The sequence below is a fragment of the Zootoca vivipara genome, chromosome 13, assembly GCF_963506605.1.
Source record: "Zootoca vivipara chromosome 13, rZooViv1.1, whole genome shotgun sequence".
NCBI lineage: Eukaryota > Metazoa > Chordata > Lepidosauria > Squamata > Lacertidae > Zootoca > Zootoca vivipara.
The window spans coordinates 29,686,806-29,698,934 of NC_083288.1; the positions used below are offsets into that span (position 1 = coordinate 29,686,806).

A 12,129-nucleotide genomic window follows, 5' to 3' on the forward strand; every position below is an offset into this window, starting at 1 on the left:
GTACATTAAGGTTGAAAGCATACAGCAAAGATGAAAACCGTTGAAACCTCCGTGATCCCAACTAGGAAGGAGTTGCAAAGCATTGGGCCCAGAATAGTGAATGCATGTCTGCTGGTGAGTATGAGCTATTTGTCTGAGACGTGTGGAACCACTACCAGTGACTCAGTCAAAGACCTCACTGATAAAACAGGGATATGGGGAATCAAGCTGTTAAGGTATCCTGGACCTAAGTTGTGATGGGCACTGCAATATAAATTAACCCCCCCCCCAAATGATCTACTTCACTCCTCTAATTTAATTATATACTTATGAAACGACAGTTTATGACAGTAAATCCTGTTTACAATTTGTTTATAAATATTCAATAAAGCGTTTCCATTATTTAAAATAAAATGTTTGTTACCTTGATTTCTCCCCCCTCCCCCCCCCCCAGTAAATTTCACAACTTCTGCATATTCCATAAGTTTTTGTATCCATTCTTCTTTCGTCGATTCTTCTTCTGCTTTCCATTTCTGGGCAAAGGAATTTCTTGGCACTGTAGTAGCATACATGAATAAATTTCTATACTGTTTGGGTATTTCTACCCCTATAATTCTCAGAAGAAAAAGGACTACTTAGCAGTCAGACCAACACGACTACCTACCTGTACTTAGCAGTAGTTTATCATATGATAATGGTGCATTATGAATCTGGAGTTGAAAGCTAACATCTCCTTTAGATGAATATTTATTATTACACCATTTTGTTTACTACTTTCTTTTAATTCTACATACCACAAACACCACATCCAAGGCAGGATTGGATACCAAATATAAGTTATCAGAAAAGGACATAAACCTATGCTTATCTTCCTGTTTTCCTCTAGAAGCAGCAATCATTTTAATGATGAATGCAAAGACAGGCAATGAATCCTCTGTCTCTGAATTTCTACTCCTGGAATTTTCAGCTGTACGGGAACTGCAGATTCTACACTTCTTTCTGTTTCTGGTATTGTACCTGGCAACTGTATTTGGGAATCTTCTCATCATCTCTGCTGTAGCCTTTGACCATCACCTTCACACTCCTATGTACTTCTTTCTGATGAACCTGGCCATACAGGACATAGGGGCTGTTTCAGTCACCATCCCCAAATCCATGGCCAATTCTCTCATGAATATCAGACACATATCTTATGCTGGATGTGTTGCTCAAGTGCTTTCATTATTTTTCTTTGGATCATCTGATGTCGCCCTTCTTACAGTCATGGCGTACGATCGCTATGTTGCCATTTGCAATCCCTTACAATATGAAATGGTGATGAACAGGGCAGCCTGCAAACAAATGGTTGCTGGTGTGTGGGTTGCTGGAATTTTCAATGCAGTCATGCACACGAGTGCAACTTTTGCAACCCCTTTCTGCTCAAACATTGTCAATCAGTTTTTCTGTGAGATCCCACAGTTACTTACACTTGCCTGCTCAAACTTCTACCTAATGGAAATCGGAGCTATATTGGCGAGTATAACAATTGTATCTGGATGTTTTGTCTTCATTGTTTTCACTTATGTGCACATCTTTACTGCAGTTGTGAAACTCCCTTCTGTTCAGGGAAGGAAAAAGGCCTTCTCCACTTGCATCCCTCACCTTGTTGTCTTCTCCGTATTTTGTTTCACAGCATGCTTTGCTTACCTTAGGCCTCCCTCTAAAACTCCATCTGACCTGGACTTTGCATTAACTGTGATGTATACCATTGTACCACCCATGTTCAATCCAATAATTTACAGCATGAGGAATAAGGAGATTAAAAATGCTTTATCAAAACTCTTGGGTGTGAATCATGCTTCTATGAATATCTTTTCCAGACTTATCCTGAAAAGGTTACATTTCTCTTCGCTGGTCTAAGCATAGGGAACTGTGGAGATATCGCAACCAGTTACAGCTTCTAGATAAATTTTGATATGCAAACTCAAAATCTGCCAGGTGTCACAAAGACATCTTGTGTTCCTCCCCCTTAGATGTACCATTAATAATTTTGCATCTCTGATCACAAATCATACATTTAGAGAGGGACTGTTTGTCATTTAGTGCATGTCTAATCCTTTCTCTCGTGCCACTGCTTTCATCAGGCAATCAGCTTTTTTGTTGATTGTCATTTCTTTTTATTTAAAGCTAAAGAGTGGGTTTTCCTGGGGAAAGGAGCATGGAAAGGAGGGAAAAAACCATTCACATCATTGGTTTCTAGCTATGGGAAAGGCAAAAGTTGTGGATTAGCCTTGTTTAGGAACTTCGGTTGAGAAGGACCTGTTCTGATTTGATTTAGGGATTAGCTTTAGAGGGCAACCCATTTTGCCTTCATAAGGCTAAGGAAAACACCCTAGATGGGGCTGTGAGATTCTTGCTAGGCAGTGACACAAATACCTATTTTAGGCGAAAATAGTCTATCCTAAACTAGTTTTAAACAAGAGTTTTGACTGTGGTTTAAAAGTTCTTTGTAGAGAGTTTTTGCCTGAAACTATTGTGCCCCAAATAAGTAAAGTTTCTAAAATGAAGTGTTGTGTTTTAAGAGAGTGAATATTAATCTGGAATCCTCATTGAATGTAAATATATAAAATTCTATCTTTGTTCCAGAAGTGCCTCCTCATTACTTTGAACCTTTGGTGGGAGATAATTGGACACAAGGCATCCTTCACATAAGTAGAACACCTGGCTTTTCTACTTAACAGATGTTTGCAGTGTTGATACTAGGGAGCGTTGCATCTTTTAAAAACCCCAGGAAACTGGTCATGTTACCCAACTCCCATCATTAGTGAGGGAATGTGACACAGGGGCCACTGACACTATTTCTCAAAATCTTAAAAAGCAAAACAAAATCACATCCTTTCGAAAAATATGACTGGAGTTTCACAGAGGGGAAGTAATTCCACACAGGGATTAAGGGTCAGCTTCATAAAACTGATAAGTGTTCATCCCGTTTGTTACCGCTATATTGTTTGGGAATACAGACCATTCCTTGGAGAAAAAACCTGTCATGCTCTGGAATTCATTAAAAGATGACACACAATATGTCAAACAAAACAACTTCACATTGAACAGATGTACTCTTATGTTTTTTGAGGAATGCGCAAAGTGAACGATGTATATAAAATCTAAATAATAGAGCCAAAAAGACCAGTGACACATGTTCCTTGTTACATTCCTTTGGACCTCAGGAAAAAACTTGAAGTACTCAAATGTATGGAATCTTTATGAATAAATGAAAGGAACTTCATGTTCTGTAGGAAATGTATCCTAACATATTCTAAAGATTTGAACACAATATTCTGATTATGAACTTCATATAGTCTCCAGAGAAGGCATGGGAACTGCTTTGATATAGTTTTTTTTTTAAACAAACAAACAAACACCTGCTAATTTGTTAATTTATTCATTAGATTGTCAGTCACTATATTTTGCCCAGGGCAACCCAAGACAATATTGATGCACGTTAAATCCCACATAGATATGGAAACTCTGGAGACAAGTGGTATGTGCTACAAGGCCTCTCATCAACCCCAAAAGTAACCATACACAAATAGAAAAATAGCTGCTGGTCCTTGTATTTGAATGTCAAAAAAATCCACACATTTATATATGGGAGACCAGTATTAGCAGAAGCAAATCACAAATACCTTGCCTGCATTGCAAATGGTGGCTTCTAGGATGCCCGACCAACTTTTTTTTCAGGTGGAACACTAGGGTATTTCCTTAAAGTTATTATTATTATTTTACTATTTGTTGGATTTAAATACCACCCTTCATCACAAGCTATCATGGCAGTTCACAAGATAAACACTTTGGTGAAATTTAGAGCACTGACCAAAACACAGGAAGGGGGGAAATGGAGCGGGGAACACCTCACACAACTCTCTGCAGTGGCGAAGGTGCACACTCCAAAACCGGGGGTGGAGAGCAGTTGGGGGCATGGCTGGTGCACATTCTGGGGGCGTGGCATGCTGCCCACGGGGGTGTGGCACACGTCCAGTAGGCGTGGCATGCCACCCACGAGGGCGTGGCCATGTCCTGGGGGCCTGGTGCCCTGCGTGACGTGGGGTGCGTGGCATGTATACAGGGGTGCAGCCCCAATGGTCCCCCCTCCCTGATGGTGCGGGGTCAGTGCACTCCCCCCTTTCATCCGCCAGTGACTCTCTGTATCATGAAAATAAATAAAAGCATTATTTATAAAGAATGAATGAGTGAAACAAGTCTGAGAAAGTCAAGTTGAAACCAGAAGGTTCCAGACAGACTTATGTAGCATTATTATTATTATTTTAAGCATTATATAGTGTGCTGTTTAGAAATGGGAAGGTTTTGTTTTGTTTTGTTTTCTACACATCTTAATTATTTGTATTAGACTACTGGGGCCAAGTATTTAGAAACACTACTTTTATCTCCTGAGTCCAAGCTTCCAGAGACACAATGGCTAATTTCAATCAATCAATATACTTTATTCGACCGCTAGTCAGAACAAAAACATTTCTCAATACAAAGATAAACATATAAAACTGAAGGCATCAGGGGGATATATAAAATATAAAAATATAAAAACTGAAGACATCAGTGGGATACATAAAAATATAAAAATATAAAACTGAGGGCATCAGCGGGATACATAAATGGGGTATGACCGCACTACTAAACCTCCTACAGGTAACCCACATCAAGACATTCGATTATACGTTTCCGACACTTGAGCGCCAGGAAAAGAAATTTAGCCACTGAGAAGGTTATTTTCCCAGTGGGCTTGTTTAACAATGGCTAATTTGTGTTGGGCTCTTGAGACCAAACTCTGAGGAGTGCATAGAAACAAACAAACACACACACACACACACACACACACACACACACACACACACACTATAATTTTCCACTCCATGTTAAAAGATTCATTTGGGAAGAGTAGACAGATATGTACTCTGCTACAGAAGAAAAGGAAGGGGTGGTTTCTTAAAATACAGATGAAAATGAAGTGATGAAGAAATTACATCTGGAAATCTACTTTCTATTAATGAAAAGTGTAAGATATTTATATTTTTATAACTTTAGTGATACCTGAGTAGTTTTCAGAGGACTAAACGCAGACAATACTTCTACCGGTATAGTGGATTGTGTAGAATGGGGAAACCTGCTTGTTGCGGTCTCCTGAAACTTATTGAGACTCACATAGAATACCCAATGACCTGGTTTCCATGACATGCTAAAGCAAATTTTATCTTAGGAAGACTGCAGAAATGTTGAACCTCATGGAGAGAAGAATACTGTAGCTTTGATCCTCCATGATCCTTTTTACGGTCAGCTCAAGCTTCACCAAGTTTTTTTTTAGCATGTCATCCAAGCTAAGGCTAGTGGTTAGCCTCTCTCCTCACCAACCATGAACTTCAACCAAGAACAAACCTTCATTGCAGCTCCAAGTGAGTGAGGAGGGAGCTGAAGCACCTTGTCTTGGCTTAGCATAATGTGTCAGCAAAAAGATCTGGGGAAGAGCAAAGCAGCTGTGACCCTCTACATTATACATGAATAACAATGTGGATTGTACACAGTATGCATTAAGGTTAAAAACATATAACAAAGCTAAGAACAGTTGAAACCTGTGTGATCTTAAGTAGGAAGCAGTTCAAAAGCATTAGGCGCACAATACAGAAAACAGAAGACAGGTGAGTATGTGCCAAGTGTGTGAACTATTATCAGTGGCTCTTGCCTAATGAGAGAGAGAGAGAGAGAGAGAGAGAGTCTAGTAGCACCTTGGAAACCAACATGAAGAATTGTGCATGCACACAAAAGCTCATGCCAAGAACAAACTTAGTTGGTCTCTAAAGTGCTACTGGACAATTTATTTATTTATTTAATGCATTTTTACTGCGTCAGACCAACACGGCTACCTACCTGAATCTTGCCGAGGACTCACTGAGTGAATAGGGATATTAGGAATCAAGCTTTTATCATATCCATGACTAAATTGTTATGGACATTGGAATTTAATAGAAACTTGATTTTGAATTTGCATCATAAAGGCAGCAAGTTATCCCGCTATATTAAAGAGTGTCTTCAGTTTTGATACTGAATTACGATATCAAAATATGTTTTGTCAATATGGGGATTCTCTCAAGCTGCATCTGCCCTCTGCAAATTTCCACATACTAAGCAAGTATGGCAATGATGGCAGTGGGACTCCCGTGTTCCTCCTCTAGCAGTGGCAGCATTCGACTTCAAGAGCCTCTGAACAGCACAACCCACTAGTTTTGAAACACTGGTAGCTTATTTTAAAATAGTGATATATAATCTATATCGAGCTGAAAGCTAAGTTCTAATTTACATAAAGATTTGTTTTTTCTCCTTTTTAGTTCACTTATTTCTTTTACCTTCAACATCCAACAAAACCTCTTCCAAAGTAGTAAATATTTGTTATCACAAGAGGACTTAAACCAATATATATCTGTTTTCTTCCAGAGGCAGGAAGAATTTTAGTGATGAATGAGAGAATAAATAATGAATCCTCTGTCTCTGAATTTCTGCTCCTGGAGTTCTCAGCAATACGAGAACTGCAGATTCTACACTTCTCTCTGTTCCTGGCATTGTACCTGGCAACTGTATTTGGGAATCTTCTCATCATCTCTGCCGTAGCTTTTGACCACCACCTTCACACTCCCATGTACTTTTTTCTGATGAATTTGGCCATACAGGACCTAGGGGCTGTTTCAGTCACCATCCCCAAATCCATCATGAATTCTCTCATGAATACCAGACACATTTCTTACACTGGATGTATTGCTCAAGTTCTTTTCTTTGTTTTCTTCTTGGCCTCTGATATTTCCCTTCTTACAGTCATGGCATATGATCGCTATGTTGCCATCTGCAATCCATTACAATATGAAATGGTGATGAACAGGGCAGTCTGCAAACAAATGGTTGCTGGTGTTTGGTTTGCTGGCCTTCTGTATGCAATCATGCACACGAGTGCAACTTTTGCAACCCCTTTCTGCTCAAACATTGTCAATCAGTTTTTCTGTGAGATCCCACAATTACTTACACTAGCTTGCTCAAACTTCTACCTAATGGAAATCGGAGCTATAGTGGTGAGTATAATACTTGTGTCTGGGTGTTTTGTCTTCATTGTTGTCACTTATGTTCATATCTTTACTGCAGTTCTGAAAATCCCTTCTGTTCAAGGAAGGAAAAAGGCCTTCTCCACTTGCATACCTCACCTTGTTGTCTTCTCCGTATTTTGTTTCACAGTATGTTTTGCTTACCTTAGGCCTCCCTCTAAGACTTTGCATTAACTGTGATGTATAGTCTTGTACCACCCATGTTCAATCCAATAATCTACAGCATGAGGAATAAGGAGATTAAAAATGCTTTATCAAGACTGTTGGGTTTGAGGCAATCTCCTCTGGATATATCTTCCAGGCTTGTTCTGAAAAGGTATAATTAAAGGGCACTCCTGGAACAGAGCATAATTTCAAGTTAAATCTTCCTGATAGATTCAGATATTCAAACTCAACATCTGCTCTGTTTCCCATGGCCATCTTGCATTCTTTCAGCTCAGCTGTATTTTTCCCCCTTTCCTTGTCAGATCCCATGGCATGTTGATAATAATTTACGTATGTATGTTGAAGTTTTTACCCCGTTGTTCACTTGCATGGTTGTCAAAGTGGCCTACAGTAGGCTGAACATATCTCAGAAGCTCTTAATCCAGTGGTTTATGGATAGTAAAAAGTTCATGTTTCCCGTCTTCTGTGTCACTCCACATCATGCAAACAGCAATTTTAACAGAGTATTCGGGTTTTCAATGCACTGATAGCACCTAGAGGAATTGATTTATGCGGTGCCTGGATTTCACAGATTTACTGGTATGTCACATGCACACATATCTAAATTAACATCTCAGCAAAAAGTACATGCATCTTGGAGGCAGTCAGAAACACAAACACTGCCCTGTGATAGGGAAGTTTCAGAATGCATGGGAAATACCGTGTTTCTCCAAAAATAAGACACCGTCTTATATTTATTTTTCTCTTTAAAAAACCCCACTATGGCTTATTTTCAGGGGATGTCTTATTTTTTTTCCTCCTCCTCCTGCCGTGGCTGGCATTGCTGCTGCACCTATCACTTTGTCTTATTTTCGGGGTATGGCTTATATTCCTTGAATGCTTAAAAATCCTGCTATGGGCCAATGCTGCCAAAACGTGCAGAGTTCAAATGTGATACAACACAGGCAGAACACGAAGGCACAGAAATATCCAAAGTCTAAATGTATTGACAGGAAATAAGGTGAACGCAAAGTACATGTGATACAGGGTGGGTCAGCAACGACGCGACAGACAGGTTGCTGGCGTTTAGGACCTGTTTCGCCCAGTATTGGGCTTCTTCTTTTTTTAAATGATTTTTATTGAAGATTTTCAACTTAAACATTTTTCATATCATCATAACATAAGCAATTATCCTAATTATTTTTAAAAAGAAAAAAGAGAAAAGGCACAAAAAAGAAAAAAGAAAGAATAGAAAAAAAACCCAGCAAATATTGAATCTTATCTAATATTCCTTAACATAATTTCGTCTTCCCCGTCCCTCCCCTCCCGAGTCCATTTTAAACCCAGCTTCAGCAGTTTGATCTAAATGATCTAAATTATTACAAAATCAATTATATTCACATTCTTTAGAATTCCCTCAAAATAATCAATCAAATATCTAAATTAAATCCCTTAGCCTATGATTTCCCTAAAAAATATTCCCAATTATTTATTTAATAAATTTGCTATTAATTAATAACCATATCTTTTTTTAAAAAAAACCCTCCTTCCCCTGATTGGCAATTCCCTGCAAACTTCAACCAGCTCCTTGTGACAGTCGAATTTTAAACCGTTTAATCCATCCCCTATTTAGAATTCATTTTATTTTTCACCCCACTCCATCTCTTGCCCACTCCATACCCCCTCCCTCTAAACCAAACATATCAGAAATTAATACTTACACATCTTGTGTTCTTTATATTCTCAATTAGAGTAGAATATGGTGGCCTAAGCAAGATTATTCTGTTTGAGTCACACTTATATATACACACACAGCAGAATGTGCACAGCATTTCTAGAATGAGTTAATACTCTGGATCCCCATTTAAAATTTACGTGTCAGCATCATGACAAAGAAATTCCTTTTTTGGACGTAATTGTTTATGTTTCCGACAAAACTCCCTGGCATTTAAACCCTACAAAAAGCCAACAGATCGCTACTCCCTACTCCATTATTCTTCCAGCCATCCATCACATTTGAGAAGGAATCTACCATATGGACAATTAATCAGGCTCAAAAGGAATGCTACTGTCGAGAAAGACTACCAAAATGCAGCTTATAAGCTAGGAGAAGCCCTTACTAATTGGGGCTACCCTGATTACATTATACAAGACGCATACAAATGCGTCAATAGTCGTAATAGGGAATAGTTACTTGCAACACCATCTGACAACACCAACAGAAAATCCCCCCGTTTAGTTATGGGGATGGATTTCACTCCCCTAGCCCATCATATCAGAAACATAATATACAAACACTGGCACATTGTGGAAGACATTCCTGGCTGTAAAGATCCCCCGCTCTTAGGGTTTAGAAAGAAAGGGACCCTACGCAATCAATTGGTAAAAGCAGATTGCCTAGAACCGTCATCCATTATTACCAAAGACCACTATAGGTGCGGCTCCTGCAATTTATGTCCTTACAGTTTGCCAGTTAAGGAGATCAGGAGTGAACACACTCGGTTCACCTTCAAAATTAACTCGATGACAACCTGCAATTCTAAGAACGTTGTGTACTGCATTCGGTGTCCCTGTAATAAACTGTACATAGGAAGCACTACGTGACCCCTCAAGGTTCGCATAGGGGAACATAGATCACACTTCCGTAACCAAGTTATGGAAGCCCCCCTCACACCTCACTTTATACAAAAGAAGCATAGTGATTCCGACTTCATGTTTTTTGGCATCTGGCAGTATAACCCTAAATAATACTTTAGAGATTCTCAGGCAACAAGAAACCAAATTGATTTTCATGCTTAAAACTTTACAACCGCATGGCCTCAATTCAGAGCTTGATCTTTCAGTATTCATTTAATCATACACCAACTCTGTAAGTCTGTTCAGTATTTGAATTCTGCCTCTCCCTCCCTAATTGCTTATCTCCCGGGAAGGAGTTTCCTGTGTGTATATATAAGTGTGACTCAAACAGAATAATCTTGCTTAGGCCACCATATTCTACTCTAATTAAGAATATAAAGGGCACAAGATGTGTAAGTATTAATTTCTGATATGTTTGGTTTAGATATCTCTTCTTAACAATGTGTATAACCGAAATCAGTATAGCGCTTTATATCATCCAATATAAAGTGGATTGTGGTAGGGCTGCTAGGAAATTTAATATAGGGTTTGTGTTCTTGTATAGGCCACAGGTCATGCTGAGTAATGGGGAGTGGGTATGCAAATATGGAAGTTTTAATTGGTTGAAGGGTCCCCCTTTTAAAGATCTTGCCCTCCATTTTGGAATCACTTTGCCTTGGCGTTTGAATCCCCTCCCACCCGCCCTTTTTTCTTGCAGGGTAGCACGACATTTCTATTGCCTTCGGGGCCGCCTGTATTCAGGGGCCAGTAGGAATTTTTCCAATTGGCTGATTGGCTTTGCCTCTTGGTTTTTCGCCTACTGCGTTAGCAAATTGTCACAACTTGTTAGGTTGGCGGTTAGGCTTTTGGTTGGTCAAGCGGTTGGTAGAGGGGTGTGGCATCCAGATGCCTACCCCCTCCACCGTTTGCTCCATATAGAAGTATTCCGTTAAAGGAATCTCGGGGCTTACGCTCTTGTCCTTACCATCCCGCCATTGGCGGGGATGGTGGGCCCAATTATAAGAGTAAGAGCCTTGGGGAACATTCTTGGGCAAAGAGAGGAGGGAATGTCTGGGCTCAGCCACCTCCTCTCCCAGGTATGTTCACTTGACTTCCCTTCAGGAAGTCGGAGCGGGTACTGTCCAAGCGGACAGTGGTGAGTCCTGTCCCATGGTGACAGCTGAAGTGAGTCCTGCCCCAAGGTGGGCAGATGAGGTGAGTCCTGTCCGAAGGGGGCAGCTGATTGAGTCCTGTCCCAAGTGGACAGATGAGTTGAGTCCTGTCCTCAGTGGACAGATGGTGATAGTCCTTCTTAAGAAAGGACGAGTGGATAACCAAAAGCCTAAGCCAACACTCGGATTAATTGGTGTAATTAAATAAAGTTGTGGCCTAAATTAATTGCCAAAAACCAAACCATAATTCTGGTGTCAGTTGTGAGTTATTTCAGGTAAATTTCTGGTAAGCCTCGACACACAATCTATTTTTGCTGTTACTGAATTTGAAAAATTAACTAGAAAACACTGTAAGTACTAATTTCTGATATGTTTGGTTTAGATATCTGTTCTTAATAATGTGTATAACTGAAATCAGTATTCTATTTTTGTTGTTAGTGAATCTGAAAAATTAACAAGAAAACACTGTGGCCTAAGCCTAAATAAGAAACTGTACTTTCACTGTAAGTATTGCTTGTACAAATTTGTTTGTCCAAACACCATTTTAGATATTTTGTTTAAATACTAAAGAACTTAACTTGAATGTATTAAAATAACATAAAGAAGAAGATACCACTGAAGAAGCCCAATACTGGGCGAAACAGGTCCTAAACGCCGGCAACCTGTCTGTTGCGTCATTGCTGACCCACCCTGTATCGCATGTACTTTGTGTTCACCTTATTTCCTGTCAATACATTTAGACTTTGGATATTTCTGTGCCTTCGTGTTCTGCCTGTGTTGTATCACATTTGAACTCTGCACGTTCTTTCAGAGTCCCCAGTTAATGGAAAAACTCTTCTCCCACACCGTTCAAAGTACCAAAGTGTTTATTGTCTCCAGACACAAGAGATTCCTAAACACTACTATATGTACAGTTCTTCTGGATTTTGAAGTAAAGATACATACGTACAGAGATCTGCTAACACTATCACCATGCTAGCTAACACTGCTTTGTAAAAACCTACAACCTCTTCTCCTTTCTCTCACAGATTCAGACCCTGACACCCAAGCAGGACAGCAACAGGACATGCACAGCAAATCCA

At 39.6% G+C, this 12,129-nt stretch overlaps 1 protein-coding gene and 1 pseudogene across 1 annotated transcript; both read left to right on the forward strand.

The window, feature by feature from the left end:
* The first annotated feature begins 885 nt into the window (after positions 1-885).
* On the forward strand, positions 886-1,878 carry LOC118078463 (olfactory receptor 14A16-like). Its single transcript, XM_035102341.1, has one exon. The coding sequence runs from the start codon at positions 886-888 to the stop codon at positions 1,876-1,878; it is 993 nt and encodes a 330-aa protein (XP_034958232.1).
* A 4,601-nt stretch (positions 1,879-6,479) lies between these two features.
* Positions 6,480-10,113, forward strand: LOC118078466 (olfactory receptor 14A16-like; annotated as a pseudogene).
* Positions 10,114-12,129: the final 2,016 nt, after the last annotated feature.